Raw genomic sequence first — 20,417 nt, forward strand, 5'->3', positions numbered from 1 at the left:
GCCTTCACACATTGTTTTAATGCATGTAGGGCATCTGTGGCCAGGCCCTGAAAACAGCAGGATGAGGAAGAATCCTTCTTGTTCCTGTCTTCAGGAACGTGAGTGCCAGCTGCCAGGCTCAGGTGTTATTGTTAGGTAGCTACAGCTATTGGACAGTAGGCATTTTGCACAGGACTTTGTATCATTACTTTGTTTAAGCACTAACAAATTGTTATAGGTTTGAGGGAGGACCCTCCTAAACCCTAGAAATTAATAAATGGTTGGCTTTTGATCAATTGGTATATGGATGAAAGTACTAGCTGCAAAACTGGGCCGGACAAGGAATCCCTGGCTGGCCTAGTGAGGAGCAAATCTGGTAACATGCCAAAATGTGTTGATGGGCTATCTGAGAGCAATCCTTTGGTCTGAGGAGACAGATGTTGCCAAGGTGATGGGTGTGTGTGTTGAAGTGACAGGAAAAAGGAGTCTGGTAGCAAGGGATTCTGGGAAGGAGAAGGAGAAACAGAGTCTGAAATCCATCTTGGGAAGGCTGGCTAGGAAAGATGCCTTGGCTACACTGCTGTGGGGGACAGTCGTCTCTTGAAATGACCATGCTGTAAGACCTGGACTCCCTCCATGCAGACTGAAGGTGTAAATAGGTGATTAAACCGTATTTCTTAAATCTACGACTGTCTCTGCCGTGTCTCAATTCTTCAAAGAAGCACAGACCCTGGGTGAGTGCCTGGAACCCCCCTAGGCTCTTGCCACCGCTGGGCAGAGAGATGGGAAAGCACAGAACTTTTGTAAACAATATCAGTTCAGGAAATAATTTTGCAAATTGAGGAGGTGGCTGCTTTGCTTACTCAACAAAATCCTTATCTGCACAGCGTTTCATAGGACACTGATAGCTGGTAAGTTCACAAACCACACAGGAGGAGGAGCCTCAGCTATAGATATAATGAAAACCCTTTAGTGTTTTGGATCAGCTAAGCATCTCAGTGAAAGGAAGAGGAACAGGGAACCTGCCAAGTTTCTCCATTTCACACTCTTCAGTCGGTGGGTCATATGCAATAATAATAATATTATAATAATTAATTAGGATATGTTGTATTCTGCCTCGTTATACTTTGTCGTAAAGAGTGGCTGATAAATTCATAAATAAGTACGTTGAGATAATCCTTGCCCTCGGAAATGCTCGGAAAAGATCATTACATAATCTTGTAATTTCGCTTTGCTATGTTGTTATGAAATTGTTTTGTAATGTTTCTTGGTTTGTAAGCTGCTTGGAGCGTGTGTGTGTGTGTGTGTGTGTGTGTGTGTGTAAAAGTAGCTTACAAATAAAATGAATGAATTAATGAAGGTGGCTTGCTTCAACAGCTGGCTGATGGCTGCACAACTTCCATTTCTGTTGTGGCACCATGGACAGTAGCATTGCAATAGTAAGTGGTTGTATACGCATGCTATACATTTAAAGCGCACCCCCCACTTAAACAGTCCTGGGAACTGTAGTTTGCTATGGGTGCACTCTGAGGGGTAAGCAACAGTTCCCAGGTTTCTTGAGGGGGAGGGAATGTGCCTTAAGTTTGGGGTGTGTATGCAGCCAGTGTACTGAGTTCTAGATATTCCAGCAGGACAGTCTCAGCTCTGGATATTATTTTCTAACAGCCAGATCCTATATTAATACTTGAATCATGATTCTGAATATTGGAACAGTCGGTCTATCAGCTACTAAGCAGTTCACAATCAGATATTTTAACTTATTTCATAAAATGGAAAGTGGGAGGGGATTTCCACAAAGAAGATAAAAGTGCTACTGTGAAAGAAATGTGGAGGATGATTATTTATGTTTAGGGAAGCTTTTAATGTTTGATGTATTACAGTATTTTAATATTTTTTTGGAAGCCGCCCAGAGTGGCTGGGGAAGCCCAGCCAGATGGGCAGAGTATAAATAATAAGTTATCATCATCATCATCATCATTAGTTATGGAGCTGCCTTTTTTACTCGCTGTGTTGAATATCGGTCTCTGAGCTGAAACCGAAATGCTGTGCAAGCATTCAATACAACAAGGCACAAGTTGTTCAGGTGGAATTTTGCAAAACAATGTATTTCCAATTGAAAAAATGTAGATGTTTCTCTTTCAGCATGCTGATAATTTTGAAGAGTCAAATAACAGGGCTTTCTTTTTTTTCTTTTTCTAATGTGCCCCCCCCCCAATTTAGCAACACAATGGCTCTCTTGTATTTCATCTTGCTCATGACTTTCTCTGCTATTGCTGGGAAACTGCAATACTGTAAGTCTTACTCTGCACTGATTTTACTCACAGAAATACCTTGAATATGATTGATTCTTTCTGTTGAATGAATGAACTGCTGGTCACAGTTGTGCGTCTAAACTAGTATGATCTAGACATCCATTTGTCAGTTTTCATTTCTTAGCGCAGAAAGTATTAATCTGATGTGTACAGAGTCTGAAAAGACACAACTTAAAAATTACCGCCCCATATCACTTCTTAATGTAGATTACAAAATTTTTGCAGATATTCTGGCTAAAATACTAAAAAAGGTGTTAGCAGAAGAAATTCATAAAGACCAAGCGGGCTTTCTCCCGGGCAGGCATTTGTCTGATAATACGAGGAATATAATTAACATTTTAGAAAAGCTACAAGTGAAGATTAATACTAAAGCAGTTTTGATTTTTGTGGACGCGGAGAAAGCCTTTGATAATGTTTCCTGGAGTTTTATGAAGAAGAATTTATTAGGGATGGGGGTTGGTAAAAGTTTTGGAAATGGTATAGGTGCAATCTATTCAGAACAAAGGGCTAAACTAATTGTGAATAACGTAGTGACAGAAGAATTTAGGATTGAGAAAGGAACACGACAAGGTTGCCCAATTTCTCCATTGCTTTTTATTTCGGTCCTGGAGGTGTTGCTAAATATTAGAAGGGACCAATTGGTTAAAGGTATACAAGTGGGATCTAAACAGTATAAATTGAAAGCATTTGCAGATGATTTAGTACTGACAGTACAGGAGCCAGAATCAAGCATGAAAAGAGTATTAGAATTGATTCAAGAATTTGGTCAGGTAGCAGGTTTTAAGTTGAATAAGATGAAAACTAAAATCCTGGAGAAAAATCTGAATGTGATTGAGAGAGAGACGTTTCAGAGAGAGACAGGCTTGACACTGGTTAAGAAAGTGAAATACTTAGGGGTTAATATGACTGCTAAAAATGTGAATTTATACAAGGATAATTATGAAAAATGTTGGACTGAAGTGAAAAAAGATTTAGAAATATGGTCAGATTTGAAGTTATCGCTGCTAGGCCGAATTGCTGTGATAAAAATGAATGTATTGCCAAGAATGTTATTTCTGTTCCAATCATTGCAAATCTTGGACAAAATGGACTGTTTCAAGAAGTGGCAGAGAGATATTTCCAGATTTGTCTGGCAGGGCAAGAAGCCTCGTATAAAATTTAAGATTTTAACTGATGCTAAAGAAAGAGGTGGATTTGCCCTGCCAGACTTAAAACTTTATTATGAATCAGCCGCCTTTTGCTGGCTGAGAGAATGGATGCTTCTTGAAAATACAGACGTTTTGGATTTGGAAGGTTTTAATAATGTATTTGGTTGGCATGCATATTTGTGGTATGATAAGGTCAAAGCACACAAAGCGTTCAAAAACCATATTGTAAGGAAAGCATTGTTTAATGTCTGGATAAGATATAAGGATTTGTTAGAAAATAAAACCCCAAGATGGCTGTCACCTATGGAGGCAAAGGCCCAGAAAAAACTCAATATGGAGGCCAAATGGCCGAAGTATTGGGAAATTTTGGAACAAGAGGGTGACAGACTAAAATTACAAAGCTTTGAAAAATTAAAAAACAGAGTGCGTGATTGGCTCCATTATTACCAAATAATGGAGGCATACAATCAGGACAAAAAATTAGGTTTTCAAGTGGAAAAAGCTGGAAACAGAATTGTTAGACCCTAAAGTTAAGAATCTGTCAAGAATGTATAACTTGCTACTGAAATGGAATACTCAGGATGAAATCTGCTATGATTAAATGGGCACAGGATGTTGGACATAACATTATGATGGCTGACTGGGAACAGTTATGGACCACTGGTATGAAGTTTACGGCATGTAATGCCTTAAAAGAGAATTTAATGAAAATGATTTACAGGTGGTACATAACACCAGTCAGGCTTGCAAAAATCTATCATTTGCCCGATAATAAATGTTGGAAATGCAATGAAACTGAAGGCAGTTTCTTTCACCTTTGGTGGACATGCCCAAAGATTAAGGCATTCTGGGAGATGATCTATAATGAAATGAAAAAGGTATTTAAATATACCTTCTTAAAGAAACCAGAGGCCTTTCTCCTGGGCATGGTGGGCCAATTGGTGCCAAAGAAGGATAGAGGTTTTTTCATGTATGCTACAACAGCAGCAAGAATACTCATCGCAAAGTACTGGAAGACACAAGACCTACCTACCAGGGAAGAATGGCAGATGAAGCTGATGGATTACATGGAATTGGTGGAAATGACTGGCAGAATCCGAGACCAGGGAGAAGAGTCGGTGGAAGAAGATTGGAAAAAATTTAAAGTACTGTATATTTACAGAAATATTCTAAAATTAATGAATGTTAGAAAGATGCTGGAAAGAAGTTATATGACTTTAGTAGAAATATTATAAAGAATTAAGTATGAATAGCTGACATTGGGTAAAGATGTAAATTTAAGTTTAAAACTTCGTTAAATTAAATTATGGAACTAAATTTGTGAAAGAGGGAAAGGACTTGCTAGAATATTTAATTGAACTAGAATACAAAAAAGGAGGTGTGAGGAAGTCGAGGAAATAAGCTAATGAAAGATAAGGATATGAAAATATGGGGGTCTTTTGTATGTTTGTTTGTTCTCTTTTGGGGTTTTTTCTTAATGTTTTTCTTTTCTTTTCTTTTCTTTTCTTTTCTTTTTTTTGGTATTGTTGATGTTTTGTATATTTCCCTCTTGTTTTTCTTTTCTTTTTTGTAATGTTTAAACTTTAATAAATATTTTATATATAAAAAAATATTAATCTGATGTGTAGAGAGCTTTCCTATTCTGGTTAGTTCAAGAGTGTTCTGGAAAGGTTTATTTCTATGTGAGAGAAACAGGAATATGGTTTCTGGTGGTTGGGTTATTTCTCTGGGAAGCTGTGTACAGCTGGATTAAACTGGTTCTGTTATGTTTCTGTCAAGGTCATGCTGACTATTATAGTAAGGCAATGAGGAGCCTGGGATCTTATTCTTGCTTTATGTTTCTTTGTTCTGATGTTCTGTTCCGTATGCTTAGTGCTAAGGTTTAGTCTTATTCTACGTTTGTAGGTTTTATTTTAAGTGCTGCAACTGGATTTTTTTATGAACTGTGCCAATCCTGATTGTATTGGATTTGTGAGCATTATGTATCCAGGCATGGCCAAACTTGGCCCTCCAGCTGTTTTGGGACTACAACTCCCATCCTCCCTAGCTAACAGGACCAGTGGTCAGGGATGATGGGAATTGTAGTCCCAAAACAGCTGGAGGGCCAAGTTTGGCCATGCCTGATTTCAGTATCAGTAAAGCTCTGCTGGATGAAGTACAATTGCCTCTGGTCTATTTTTTGGGAACTCTGCTGAACTCTGCTACATGTTTAAGTTTTTCCCTCTTCTGGCGCTGATGTGACACCATTACCATTGAAAAATTTCCTTAAAATATACATAAACACCCCAATCCAGTTTCCATGAGCACTGCAATTTGATCAGTGAAAACCAGGTTCTATGACCACTCAGCCAGTGCAGACGGACGCCTGCCTATGTCACTGTGTTTATTTGGGCTTCATTGAACTGCTTTGATGGATCTTTTGATAGGGATGCACTTTGTACTGGGATGGTGGGAAGATTCATGAGCTGGATCATGTCCATGTCAAAAGTGCAATTCCTAATCCAGAAGAGGGCACATGTAGATGAATGTTGTTGTTGCTGTTGTTGTTGTTTTGCATTTGTTTCCAAGACACAGTTACTGGTTTTAGTATGTCCTTACCAACAGCATTAAACAAGCTAGGAAATCTCTCCTGATGTAGGTATGCAGAATGTTTTTGTCCAAGCTCCCATCACTTCATATTTTGCAAAGGAATTTTGAATCTATATGTATGTTTGCAGGGCTTACAATAGAAGGTGAGGCTTTTGTTGTAAGGTGCCCTGTGCATGACACTGTGGTCTGGCAGCGTGGGGATACAACCATCTCTACAGACAAAAGGGCCCGAATACATGCTTCTGGGAATGAACTGTGGTTTCTGCCTGCATCCATTGAGGACAATGGAAATTATACATGCATCCATCCTGAGTAAGTAAAAAACGAGCAAAAGCTTTGCATGAGTGTGTGTCATAGAATCATAAAATTGAAAGGACCCCAAGGGTCATCTAGTCCAACCCTCTGCAATGCAGTAATCTCAGCTAAAGCATCCATGACAGATGGCCACCCAACCTCTGCTTCAAAACCTCCAAGGACTCCCACCAGCTCTCATGGGAGTCTGTTCCACTGCTGAACAGAAAGTTTTTCAGAATATTTAGTCAGAATCTCTTTTCTTGTACAGTGGTACCTCAGGTTAAGAACTTAATTCATTCTGGAGGTTTGTTAACCTGAAACTGTTCTTAACCTGAGGTACCACTTTAGCCCATGGGGTCTCCCACTGCCACTGCGCCACCACTGCACGATTTCTGTTCTCATCCTGAAGCAAAGTTCTTAACCCGAGGTACTATTTCTGGGTTAGCGGAGTCTGTAACCTGAAGCATCTGTAACCTGAAGCATATGTAACCCGAGGTACCGCTGTAACTTGAAGCTGTTGCTTCGAGTCCTACCCTCCAGAGCAGAAGAAAACAAGCATGCTCCCTCTTCCATGTGACAGCCCTTAAGATATTTGAAGATGGCTAGCATATCTCCCTTCAGTCTCCTCTTTTCTAGGCTAAACATACCCAGCTCCTTCAAGCGCTCCTCGTAAGGCTTAATTTCCAGACCCTTGATCATCTTGGTTGCCCTCCTCTGCACATGTTCCAGCTTGTCAACATCCTTTTTAAATTGTGGTGCCCAGAATTGGACACAGTATTCCAGGTGTGGTTTGACCAAGGCAGAATAGAGTAGTACGATTACTTCCCTTAATCTGGACAATGTACTTATGCTGATGCAGTCTAGAATAGCAGTAGCTTATTTTTTATTTATTTTTGCTGCTGCATCACACTGTTGACTCGTGTTAAGCTTGTGGTCTACCAAGACCCCTAGATCCTTTTCACATATACCGCTAGTAAGCCAGGTGTCCCCCATCCTATGTTTGTGCATCTGGTTCTTCCTGCCTAAGTGCAGAACCTCACACTTGTCCCTAATGAAATTCATTTGGTAGCTTGCACCCAGTTGTCCAACCTCTTAAGGTCATTTTGAATTCTGATTCTGTCTTCTGCGACATTAGCTACCCCTCCCAGTTTGGTGTTATCTGCAAATTTGATGAGCATCCCCTCAATTCCTTCATCCAAATCATTTATAAAGACGTTGAACAACAGGCCCAGAACGGGCCCACCCCACTGGTCACTTTTTTCCAGGATGACAAGGAACCATTAATGAGTCCTCTTTGGGCTAGGTCAGTCAACCAGCTAGAAATCCACCTAACAGTTACCCACATTCAACCCACATTTTACCAGCTTCCTCATGATAATATTATGGGGGACTTTGCCAAAAGCCTTACTGAAATCAAGATACGTTATGTCCACAGCGTTTCCCTGATCTACCAAGTTTGTAATTCCATAAAAAAAGAAAAGAAATCAGATTGGTCTGGCATGACTTATTTCTGAGTAAGCACAGCATCCTTTTCTAAATGCTCACAGACCGGCTGTTGAATTATCTGTTCAAGGACCTTCCCTGGCATCTATGTCAAGCTCACCGGTCAGTAGTTACCTGGGTCTTCCTTTCACCCCCTTTTGAAGATGGGGGCAACATTTCCCCACCTCCAGTCCTCACCTGTTCTCCAAGAATTCTCAAAGATAATAGAGAAAGGCTCTGAAATTACACCTGCAATCTCCTTTAGTATCCTTGAATGCAGCTCATCAGGCCCTGGAGATTTGAATTCATTTAAAGTAGCTTAAGAAAATATATCTTAAGAAAATATATGGGAGTTGCTTTGTGTTTACAGGTATGCTCCTAAAACGATGAGTGTCATAATATATCCAAATATAGAAGGCACTTGTTATTATGAAGATGCTCTGTATTTGGAAACAACTGGAAGCCCTGGATCCGCTAAAATATTCTGCCCTTCTTATAATGACTATGAGAACGCATCTGATCCGAAGTGGTTCAAGGTATGTATCATCGATATCTGGCTGTATGGTTCTAGACAGACAGTGTTGGACTTGACTGTTCTCTGTGTAGCACCAGCCTCCTCTAGAGCATGAGAAGGGAAAGTCTCAATTATCTGCTGAGATGCCATCTCCTCTGCCATGAAGTAAGTGTTGAACACAACCACTTTTGAATGTATTAATCTGACACTAGGCTCGCACACTCCCTTTCTGACTGTGCAGGTGAAATTTAGGACTTGGCATTGAAATTTGGGAGGACTTCAGCATTCATGCCCAGGCTGGCTCTCTGGCATATTATTGAGTGAGCTGTGTGGTGGATTTAGGAAAGTTTGATGGGTTCAGAGCCTCAGGGGTGCCAGGGACGATGCAACTGTGATTTGCAGTGGAGCACAAGAGGTGTAGGGCTGCTAAATTTGAGACCCCAACATCCCCACCACTGAGGTCACACACTAGTTCTGTCATCCTTCACTGCCCTGGAAATGGCAGTAGTCTTGTTCATGGGTAGATCATTATTTATTTCCTCATACATATCCCGATTTTCTTCCCAATAAGGGACTACATGGCTGTTGACAATATGGTATCACATACATTGCAGCACACAATGTTAAAATATTGTTTTATTGTTTGCTGTTACTTATTTGTGCACCATTTGGTTGGATTCCTCGGCTATAGCAGTCAAGGTGTAAGATGTCCATAAGATTATAATTTCCCACGGCCCCAAGTATGCAGATAGTTTACTTGCAGAGGCATTATGAACTTCTGGAAACTTCGGCTCCTCTGAACATGCTGATCCTTCCCTCTTGAGTCTCAGTTTTCTGTTCTGACTACAGTCTTGTTGACAGAGGTGGCAGAACTCACCATGAACACTCCCCACATTCTCTTAGAATGGCAATGGCACCCAACTGAGAAGTGCCAGGACTGAGTTCCAGAGAGTTCTGGCTGGAAAAAAAGGGCCGTGCTTGCCAGCACGCAACACTGGAGTTCACATTTAGAGGAGCGGTAGTAATATTAATTAATTAATTAATTAATTAATTAATTAATTAATAGGGATGTGGGTGGTGCTGTGGTCTAAACCACAGAACCTAGGGCTTGCCGATCAGAAGGTCGGCGGTTCGAATCCCAATGACGGGGTGAGCTCCCGTTGCTTGGTCCCAGCTCCTGCCAACCTAGCAATTCGAAAGCATGCCAGAGTGCAAGTAGATAAATAGGTACTGCTCTGTCGGGAAGGTAAATGGTGTTTCTGTGCGCTGCTCTGGTTTGCCAGAAGTGGCTTAGTCATGCTGGCCACATGACCCAGAAGCTGTCTGCGGACAAACGCCGGCTCCCTCGGCCTATAGAGCAAGATGAGAGCAGCAACCCCAGAGTCGTCCGTGACTGGACCTAACGGTCAGGGGTCCCTTTACCTTTACCTTTAGTAATATTTAATAAGTCATTAAACAGTGGTGAAAAATGAATATATGTTCTGTTTTTTAGGACTGTAAACTTCTTCATGGAGCAAGGTACAAAGCGGTTAAAAACATCCTTTACATTTCTGATGCAATTAAAAGTGACAATGGATACTATACTTGCCAGTTTACATACTACCATGGTGGAAGAGCATTTCCAGTAACTGCAACAACGCCTTTTAGAATTACAGGTAAGATGAAAGTGGACATTAACCAGTTTGAGCCAGCAGTGGTGTAGTGGTTAAGAGCAGTGGACTCATAATCTGGTGAACTGGGTTCGCTTCCCCGCTCCTCCACATGCAGCTGCTGGGTGACCTTGGGCCAGTCACACTTCTTTGAAGTCTCTCAGCCCCACTCACCTCACAGAGTGTTTGTTGTGGGGGAGGAAGGGAAAGGAGATTGTTAGCTGCTTTGAGACTCCTTAAGGGGAGTGAAAGGCGGGATATCAAGTCCAAACTCTTCTTCTTCTTCTTCTTCGATAAACAAACAAACAAATATTTCGTAGTGTGTTTGTACATACCAAGGTTGCTTTGGTTCCTAAAAAGATAGTGTGGTCCTATTAGCACAAACTGGTGTTGAAGTGGTATTAAATGATGAGCCAGTCTTTACAGTATTATGCTGTTCTAGTCAATTCAATTAAACTTTTTATTGCACTAGCCATAGGCCATGGCATCATTCAGAAGGAGAACAAAAAAACACACAACAACAATAACCATAAAAATCATTGGGCACCACACATACAATAAAACCATAAAATCATTTGTTGCATTAAGCAGAATGGAATAGCAGAAGATTCTCAGGTAAGATGTGCGAAATTAAATATCTGAATCCCCTTTGCAGTTGACTGCTATTTTATCTAGTTCTTCCCTCCTGATCTTCTTAGCTGCCAGTGCATAGAGTGCTACTTTATAAGTAACAAATGTGGGAATGTTCAGGGATGCAGGAGAGGATATATTGTCTGATTATATCCTTATCCAACTTGTGTTAACTTTGCAGCGGATGCGTTTGCTCAGGCTCTCTAAAGCCTCTATAATAACTGTTCTGGTATTTTCCCCTTATTCCTTCATAAAAGATAAGACACGACACAATCTTCTACAAAAGTATAAAAAGAGTTTACTCACATTCTGTTCACAATCAGATCTCAGAAGGCAGACTTAGCTTAATGAAGTAACATACACTTGGAATTTATCTCATAAGGCAGTCCCTTTGCCCTCTCTTGGCTGGAAGCCAAGAGGGCATCTTTGGCTTAGTAGATATTGTTTCTTCGATGCACGTGGTGAAAAAGAGAGAGATGGCTGCCCTGCCCTGTGCTTTTGTCGTTACCTGCACAGGTGAGGCCACACCCACATTCCTCACATGCAGAGGAAGTCTGTCCCAGCCCAGAAGGAAACGGGAAGTTTTCCTGCTGGTTGGACAAACATTCCTCCCCATGTGCAAACATGTTCACTCTAGGAATGTTGTACTTGACTGCTCTTGTGTTTCACATCCTACAACAAAGTTGTCATTGTTGCTCAGCAGCCATTTCACCCTTTCCACCCTATTCAAATGTGCTGTATTCGTAAACAGGGGTTTTGTAAATTGGTCTCTTGGGTCGAGATATAACAGGTGCTGCAATAAATAATGGCATCGGTCCTTGACGCAGGGTTGTCCACACAGACAGAGACTCTCTTTGTAATGTACTTTGCCGTACCGTCCATCCAACACCGCCGAGGGCATCGATTGGAATTATAGTTTTGTAAAAGCGATTCTTGGTATGGCAAGTGGGAGCTTTGTCAGGTATCTGGTTCGGGCACGCTCCGTTTTGATAAGTGGGAACCATGGTGAGCTCTTGGTAGAAGCAATCATGGTTAGATTTCTTTCTGCATCGGACCTAAAGAGACAGTCTCTTAAGTGCTTCTTATCCATCTTCATGGATAATTACATATCTTGTAATTGGTATTGGGACAAGAGGTGTTGGATGCCAGCCTTCCAGCATTTGGTCTGTTCTCGTTCTGTCTGAGACATAGCAAGGAATCTCTATGCTGTTCTATATTTCTGTCTGACGTGATTATTCTAACAGTTGTAACCAGTGCTGTTTTTCTAGGGGGGGGGGGTGGAGAAGGTGCCGGAACTCACCATGAATGCCTCCCTTGTTCTCTTATAATGGCAATGGTGCCCACCTGAGAGGTGCCAGAACTGAGTTCTGGCAAGTTCCTGCTGGGGGGGGAAAAGCCCGGGTTGTAACTGTGTTTGCCATGTAAATTGATTAGTTTGTGTGGTCAGCGCTCTCATAAATGGGAGTGCCATAGAAGCAGCCAGAAGCATAGGGGTTTTCTGACTGGGACTTAAGTGCTTGAGAAGGAAGGTTCAACTCTTCCTTCCAGCTGCTACAATTTTGTTTAGACCACAGCGCCACCTCAGCCCACTGAGCCTCTTGGGCTTGCCAGTTGTAAGGCCGGCATTTCGAATCTGTGCAACGGGGTGAGCTCCCGTTGCTCTGTCCCAGTTCCTGCCAACCTACCAGTTTGAAAGCACACCAGCACGAGTAGATAAATAGTTACCGCTGCAGCAGGAAGGTAAACGACATTTCCATGCACTCTGGCTTCCCTCACTGTGTTCCATTGCTTCAGAAACAGTTCAGTCATGCTGGCCACATAACTCAGAAAGCTGTCTGTGGACAAACGCCGGCTCCCTTGGCCTGAAAGCGGAGACGAGCGCCACACCCCATAGTTGAATTCAACTGGACTTAACCATCCAGGGGTCCTTTACTCTTTACCTTTACCTTGCTACAATTTTGTCCCAAAATGGCTTTGGAAAGTCTTCCCTGTAATCTCTGAATGTTCTGGTCCAAAGTTCAGCCTGAATTCTAGTAGAGTTGAACTCAGCAGTAATCCTAATTTATATTTGTGGGGTTGAGTTATTTTTGGTTTGGTTTGTTTTTTTAAATAAGCAACAGGGATTACTCTTCTGATATCACACTGAAGTAATCTAAGTGATGCCATATTTAAAATATATTGGAAAATATTACGAATATAATCTATAATTGTGAAATCACAGTTTAAACATTAATCTAATGTTTCCTATCTCTGTCTCTTGCCCCCGAATTCCACAGATTCCTTTTTACTGACATCTCCTAAAGTTTTATATCCAAAGGATGGTGACGTTATACAAGTAGAGATTGGTAATGATACTATTTCTTCAGCTGTTTATTTTTGTTTGTCTGTCCTAAATCTCCACCCATTCGGTTTCATCGGATGACCTGGGGGGTCTAATTTTATGCTGATGATGTATGGATTCATCCTTCTAGGTTCTCCTGCACAACTTTTATGTAAGGCATGGCTGGGCCACGGAAAGCAAGACATAGCCATAAGCTTTTGGGAAATCGATGAAGCAAACGATTCCAACCGCTTTGTTACATCCAATAAATCGTAAGTAAAAAGATGTCCATTGTTAGGAGGTGGGGGTGGGGAGAAATAATTTAATTAGCTATTTTTTATGATGCTGCCAGAATTTCTAGAGTAGTTTACAAAAATGCATATTAAACGATAACAGCTTAATATCACAAAAAAAATCAGTTGCAATCCAAAAAAAATATGTTGGAATCAGTTTTTAAAACCTGGAATGATGACAATGACAACAACAACAGTTCTTGTTTAGCTTTGTCCCACTGTGAGCACCAAGTGAAGCAAATTCCACTTCTAGGTTGCCAAAGCTAATCTGGTTCTAATGACATTCTTTCTACTAGGTATATGGTACCTGGTGAAGGACAGTTTGCAGAGGCTGAATTAAGCATCACAGAAGTGAGGGAAGAAGACCTCAGCTTAACCTTTAGATGTGTCCTGGCCAATGATCTGGAGTTCGAAACAACAGAAGTGACACTGGTGCCCAAAGGGGCAGGTGAAGGTGAGAAGATTTTTAATCCTCTCTTTGTTCAGCAGCTGTCAAATCTCAAAACGTAAGAAGGATGGTGTTCCTATATTTCCCTCAGAACTCTCCCACCAGAACTCTCACCATCCTTGCTCTTGGCCTTCCTCAAGTGCCTCTAAGTGGCTGGAACAAGCCCTATGTTACTTGTTTGCCAGGGTACAGGGGTATATGTGTGGCAAGTCACCAGGGCAGGCTCTGTGTGTGGCAAGCTCAGGAAATGTTGACACCTGAAGCGAATCAGAACATGCAGCCATCTCTGGCCTGGGAACTCAAGTTCTTGAAGGGTGTATTTTAAATATACAAGGAAGAGTCGCTTCCCTCCTTTGCCTTCTGCCATCTCTGCAGCCCCACCAGCAATGAGCAGCATCACTGGCAAGCAAGCCCCCTGGCCAACGCTGGGTGTGATGTGTGTGTGACACTGTGTAGTCACTGTGCAGATGAGCTGGTGGCCAAAGGCAGCAGGAAGGGGGGCAGCTGTGGACCACACACCCTGCCTCCTCTTCCTTCTCATAGCAGCTTCTGTGGGGAAGCCAGAAAGAGTGCCAGGAGGTGGAGGCCATTGCTGCAGCAAAGCTCACCCAACTGGGAAGGACAGGCTAGGTCACAGGCTTCCTCAAATTTGGTCCTCCAGATGTTTTGAGACTACAATTCCCATCATCCCCTCCACATATGTTTATAGTTACCCCTATCACTACACTCCCTCCAAGAAGTTGCTGAAACATTCCTATAAATGTATGATAAGTTTACCAGGGTAAGCCACCACTTTTGCAATATCTGCAAATCCTTTAATGCTAATTGAGTGGGACGTCAGCATGGCCAGTAATCTGGAATGGTGGGAGTTGCAATCTAAGGGGCACCCATTCCCTCCATGCTGTTTGTCTGATCAAAATCATGCTCTCCAAGTTCTCCTTGCCACCAGGAGAAGACATACAGATCTCACATCGTCTCCCATCTGATGAGAAAACCTTTTAAGTAGAGTGGTACTTCGGTTTTCGCATGCCTCTGTAGTCTAACGTTTCGGAACTCGAATGCTGAAAACCCGGAAGTAAGTGCCTTGGTTTTCAAACGTGCCTCTGAAGTCAAACAGGAAACGCGGCTTCCATTTTGAGTTTTCTGTATTGAGGCTTGTGTTTTGAGGCTTCCGCTTTCTGAACATTTTGGAACTTGAACGGACTTCTGGAACGGATTATGTTCGAAAACCGAGATACCACTGTACAGCCAATTTAAGGATGCCAATCTTTTCTTTCTACCCTTTAGGCTTCTTGCATAGGCTAGATTAGTAGGAGTTCCTTTATTGGCTGTAGAGATGGTAAGAATCCCAGTCACCACAAAAATTAAATGACTGGCCTTGTCCCAAAATGGCCTTTGAGACTTGAAGGGTTCGATCCATTTAGAGATTTATTATTAAATCCTTGAATTTCACTTCAGAGACAATAGAGAACTATCAGTCAAGACACAGAAGCACTAGCATGGTGTGTTTTCTGGAGCAATCACTGTATGAAACAACTATTCAACAATCCAATATGACCCAGCCTGTACTTAGAAGAGCTTTCTCAGAAGCTCTGTTTTGAGTTGTCCACCATCTTTTGGGCAGTGGAACTTCCTTCCTAAGGAGGTTTAACCTGCTCCTTCTCTGCCAGTGTCAGCTCTGAGGCACCAGGCAAAGATGTCCCCTTGCCACAATTGTGCTTTTCGACCCACTGATTATTTGTTGTTTTTATAAATATTATTTCCTACCTGCCTTTCATCATAAGGTCCCAGGGTTACAGCAATTTAAGAACACGTTTTGTAACAGTCTCACACAAATTGCGGTCACAATAACGAATTGACCTGAAAATATGTATCTCAAGTGTCAAAATTCAGGGGTAAAACTTCACCATAGGCTGAAGTTTTAGGTGAAGATGATGATGGGTAAGGCTGCTGATCCTGGATATGCATAGTCTGTTGTAGTTTTAATTTGTTTTTTTCTGAACAGTTTTAAGGTGTTAAAGTCAGTTGGCTCAACAGTAATTGCTATGTACAGGCAAGGAGCATATCTGTTTTATCTGTTTTTCTTCTATGTGGGCTTAAAAGTCATATATTTTAATTGGAGAACAGGCACTGGAGGAGCAGCTGTTTTGGCTCAGTGTTTTTAACTGATAAGAAACACTTAGAATGCCATCTTGACCAATGGATACTCTCCAGTTTTAATAGTTATTTGTTACACAAGCACAGACCTGCAGTGCTTCGGTTAAAGAGTCCAGAACTACATTGCCAAATGTCTTCCAGGAAGTTGCCACAGAAGTCAGACCCCATTTGATAACGTCTAACAGTTACTACGTACACAAATCAATACACCTTGGCCGCTTTGAGGGTCAATACGCAGTGACAGGAACTGAGACTAGCAAAAATGGAACAGAGGGAGGACTAATTCTGGCAAGTGGTGGCCTGGGGTTTAATTGAAGTGAGGTCATCACAGGAAGTTCCTTTACACAGGAAGTCAGCCCATTAGACCTTCTACTATTGTCTGCACTGCAGAGGAACACCTCTCCAAGTTTTAGAGAAGGGCTTTCCTAGCAAAGCATGTGAGCTGGCTCTGAGCTCCAGCCCTTCCCTCCTTCTCATGACACAAGACACCCTGGTTAGTCTACTCCAGACTTATTATTCTAGCATCTCTACTTTCACTGCTGTTTTGTGTGATTGAAAATAGAGCCCAGGATAGATTTATATTTTTGGTAATCATCTATATTTTCTTTTCATCAGGTCATAGCAACACCTACGTGATTGTGGTGTTTGCTATTTTAGCAGGTCTTACAATGATCTTGGTGATGGTTTACCATGTTTTTCGTGTTGACATTGTCTTATGCGTCCGAAGGATATTTAACTGCAATAAATCTAGGGATGGTGAGTATGAATGCGCAGTTTGTGCAAGCAGTAATGAGCAGTTGCATGTCCCAGAGCCAAGAATTTATCCATGATCTACAGATGACTGGCTCCTCATGTAGCTGGACATTTACCATGGTGATAAAAGGTAGTATGGATCTGAGTGGATGTCACACTACAAGGGCCTTCTCGATAGTGGAACCCACCCTGTGGAACGCCCTCCCTTCATATGTCAAGGAAATAAACAACTATCTGACTTTTAGAAGACATTTGAAGGCAACTCTGTTTAGGGAAGCTTTTCAGGATTGATGTTATAAATAAAAAAAATCATTGTTATTATTATACAAGAGGAATGCAAATTTGCTTTCAGAGAGCAGGCAATGAAAAGCTATAATGGGTGGGAAAGGATGGACTAACTCTGTTTCGATGGCAATACCAGGAGTGGCTTAAATTGGATCAAGTTGCTTCAGAAGGCACATGACATGTTGATTTTATCACTTGGCACTTGCTTCCCTTGAATTTGGAAGTGTGTGGTGTAATGGACTATGACCTGGAAGACCAGAGTTCCAATTCCCACTCAGCCATGAAACTCACCTGGGGCCGGTTACTGTCTCTCAGGAGAACATGCCTCGTAGGTTTCTTGTGAGGATCAAAAGGAGTGGGGAGAATCATGTGCACTGCCCAGAATTCCACAATTACAACATCTGTGCAACTCACTCTCAAACCTTCGGATTGTTGAAACATATACAACAAAAAATTAATCAATTCGAGTTGTGCAACTCAAATTGGGTCTACTAGACCTAATGATTTTAAGCAATGTGGACTGAATTTGCTTCTGGGGCCCCTCTGTGATTAGGGGCTCTGAGGCTTAAGCTTCATTAATTTCCTAGTAGATCTGCCCCTACTAAGGACTGTGCTTTCAAGTTCTTGGAATTCATTTCCCCTCTTTAGCTTTATTAATTTGATATAATAATCCTAAATACAGTGGTACCTCAGGTTAAGAACTTAATTCGTTCTGGAGGTCCGTTCTTAACCTGAAACTGTTCTTAACCTGAAGCACCACTTTAGCTAATGGGGCCTCCCGCTGCCGCCACACGATTTCTGTTGTCACCCTGAAGCAAAGTTCTTAACCCGAGGTACTATTTCTGAGTTAGCAGAGTCTGTAACCTGAAGCGTCTGTAACCTGAAGCATAGGTAACCCAAGGTACCACTGTAGTATAACAAATATGCACAATTAATTCTATGGTGCATGCAACTTTATTCGCATTCAATGGGCTGAATAATTTCAAGTCTATCCATGTTCTTTTCACGCTTGTACATTCTAAAAATTGTGCTAAGCATGCTGCATATATGATTTACAAACAGGCGTGCTAATAATCTGTAATCAGGCTATTTAACCTGTACAACCAAATGAATTCTGCATTTCTAACTTGAAAAATAACAGCTTTCTAAAATTCATCCTTCAGCTTTGCACCTATTTCTTGTTTTATTTCGCAGATGGGAAAGTACATGATGCATATGTTATCTATCCCACAAATGACACTTATGAAAATAATTTTATGGGCTCTTTTGTTCATCAGATTCTACCGGAGGTTTTAGAAAAACAATGCGGGTATAGATTGTGCATTTATGGGAGAGACGTGTTGCCTGGAGAAGGTAAGCTGTTGTGCAATGAGGAAGCTGTGAATTACAAATAGTACTGCCATGATCTCAGCTACATACCACTACTAGCCTGAGAATAAAGGCTAGTCAACACAGAGCTCCAGTATGGTAGATCATGGATATGGAACCTGTGGCCCTACACAGGTGTTGTTGGACCAGCCTGACGCATGGTCAGATATGATGGGAGCTGAAATAAAATATAATCTAGAACAGGTCTGGGGAACCTTCAGCTCACAGGTCAAATAAGGCCTGTTTGTTTGGCATTACTCCTTCCTCGGCCCCCAGCCACAGCCGTCGAACTCTTCTTTCTTCTTCTTTGGCGATCACTTGTAGCCAGGTAAGATTGTCTTCCATAAACACAGTTATAACAGTGAGTCTGTAAGTGACTGTGGAGGCCAATTCTGGATCCACACATCCTTCCGCAGTGGGAACATTAATTTCCGAGCAGGAGTTGATCACTATGAGGCTTTGCCAAACGCAGTTCTCCTTTTCGTCCTGAGTTTGAGTGTCTTCAAAGCCCATGACACCTTTGGCAAGGGCTGTTCTCCAACTGGAGCGCTCGCAGGCCAGTTTTTCCCAGTTGTTGGTGTTTGTACTACTTTTTTAAAGATTTGCCTTGAGAGAGTCTTTAAATCTCTTTCGTTGGCCACCAGCATTACGCTTTCGGATTTTAAGTTTGGAATAGAGTAGTTGCTTCAGAAGTCGATAATCAGGCATCCACACAACATGACCAGTCCAACGAAGTTGATGTTGAAGAATCATTGCTTCAACACTGGTGATCTTTGGCATCAAAGGAGCATTAGAATGTGTTCCAATTGTTCCTCTGCAAGCAGGGCTTGCAATTGGCACTGAATTTATATTTAGCACTGAAAGCAAGCCCTGCTTGTGGTGAGGGCTCTTCCTTAGTAGACAAGGCTCAATTCAAGCTGCGCCAGAAATAGTCCAATTCTGGCATGGTAGGCTCTGGAGGTCTTCAAGCAGAGGCCTAGCTAGCCATCTGATGAGGATGCTCTAGATTTCTCTTCCAAACTATCTGATTCTAAGAGTCACAAGAAACCACTTGAAAAACCACAGACAGACTGCACCGCTGGTGCCCCTTACTTTAGATGCAATGGCCAGTGTTGGTAGTGGGTATCTTCTGAGCCTGAGATTTTTAATAGTCTTCTGAAACATGCACCATAGAGTTGGAAAGGTCTTGTGCTATTTCTTAACTGCGTACTTTATACATTGGCAGATGCTATTAGTGCAATTGAAAGTAGAATACAAAAGAGCAGAAGACTGATCATCCTTCTAACAGAATGGCTGGCCAAGAGTGAACATTTTGCGTACGAGCATCAGATCGCATTCTACAATGTCCTCATCCAAAATAACGTGAAAGTGATTCTGCTGGAAATGGAGGAAATTGGGGAGTACGAACGGCTGCAGGAGTCTCTCAGGCACCTCATTCACCAGCAAGGAACTATAAAATGGAAAGCAAAATACATGGCCTCTCCATCCTCACCCAACACTGCCTTTTGGAAGCACGTGGAATACCAAATGCCATGGAGGCGTCGTTTAAAGAAGCCAACCACAGCGAATCCTGCATATGGTTTGCTGTAAATAAGCCTGCAAAAGCGACTAGCTTGCATGAATGTTTGCTAGTTCGCTGTGGGCCTTTTACAGCAGCCTGTTGCATTTCTTTGCTAGGTGTAAGGGGAAGGGTGGAGCACTCTGGCTTGTGGCCTGCAGTTCCCTGTTGCTTGTGGCTATCAGGCTAGCACTTAAATTTCGAGACAGCAAAATGATCTGCACGCTTTACTTCTTCTTTTCAAAATGTATTTTAAATGAAAGATTTCTTAATCGACAAAAACACGTGCATTGTCCCTTTTTTCAAGTTGCGTTTTCTACAGATCAGTTTCGTTTGTTGTGAGACATTAGCGTTACATACCGTGTCAGGTTAGGAAGAAAAGGGGGAAAGAGGTGGAGGGGGGAGCAGTGAGAGGGGTGGGGTTGGGGGGCAATGCTTCTATTCTTCTACTGAGTGTATGTGTGGGGTTTTGTGTCAGCATCACTTGTGTGGGTTCTCTTTACTATTCGCTTTTTGCACTTCTCTGTTGGTGAGAGAGGTTGGGGATGCTTCTACTTCTGAAGGAATTTTCCGTCCCCTCTTTTTCAAATTATTGCACACTGTCCTGGATCTTTCAAAATGTTCGTCTCTAACCCAGG

The 20,417-nt window shown here is 41.9% G+C and overlaps 1 protein-coding gene across 3 annotated transcripts; it reads left to right on the forward strand.

Moving 5' to 3' along the window:
• The first annotated feature begins 249 nt into the window (after window positions 1-249).
• LOC308475766 (interleukin-1 receptor-like 1) lies at window positions 250-20,061 on the forward strand. Of its 3 annotated transcripts, XM_081003119.1 has the most exons (12): window positions 250-1,035; window positions 1,357-1,418; window positions 2,200-2,270; window positions 6,157-6,340; window positions 8,175-8,340; window positions 9,811-9,973; window positions 12,874-12,942; window positions 13,069-13,189; window positions 13,507-13,664; window positions 16,431-16,571; window positions 18,048-18,206; window positions 19,447-20,061. In XM_081003119.1, the coding sequence occupies exons 3-12, from the start codon at window positions 2,207-2,209 to the stop codon at window positions 19,809-19,811; spliced, it is 1,590 nt and encodes a 529-aa protein (XP_080859245.1). In that variant the 5' UTR covers window positions 250-1,035; window positions 1,357-1,418; window positions 2,200-2,206; the 3' UTR covers window positions 19,812-20,061. The 3 variants fall into 3 exon arrangements, with proteins under 3 accessions (XP_080859245.1, XP_080859244.1, XP_080859243.1); XM_081003118.1 differs by lacking the exon at window positions 1,357-1,418; XM_081003117.1 differs by lacking the exon at window positions 1,357-1,418 and having other exon boundaries at window positions 250-638.
• The last annotated feature ends 356 nt before the right edge of the window (window positions 20,062-20,417 follow it).

Source organism: Podarcis pityusensis, assembly GCF_964106645.2.
Source record: "Podarcis pityusensis genome assembly, chromosome: 4".
In the NCBI taxonomy this organism is placed as follows: domain Eukaryota; kingdom Metazoa; phylum Chordata; class Lepidosauria; order Squamata; family Lacertidae; genus Podarcis; species Podarcis pityusensis.

Excerpts from the sequence above, each read along its gene's own strand:
- LOC308475766 (XM_081003117.1), top strand. The coding sequence starts at position 616 with ATGCAGACTGAAGGTGTAAATAG. Across the intron at positions 12,943-13,068 it reads CGTTATACAAGTAGAGATTG|GTTCTCCTGCACAACTTTTA; the intron begins GTAATGATACTA and ends TCATCCTTCTAG. Across the intron at positions 16,572-18,047 it reads CTGCAATAAATCTAGGGATG|ATGGGAAAGTACATGATGCA; the intron begins GTGAGTATGAAT and ends TTTATTTCGCAG.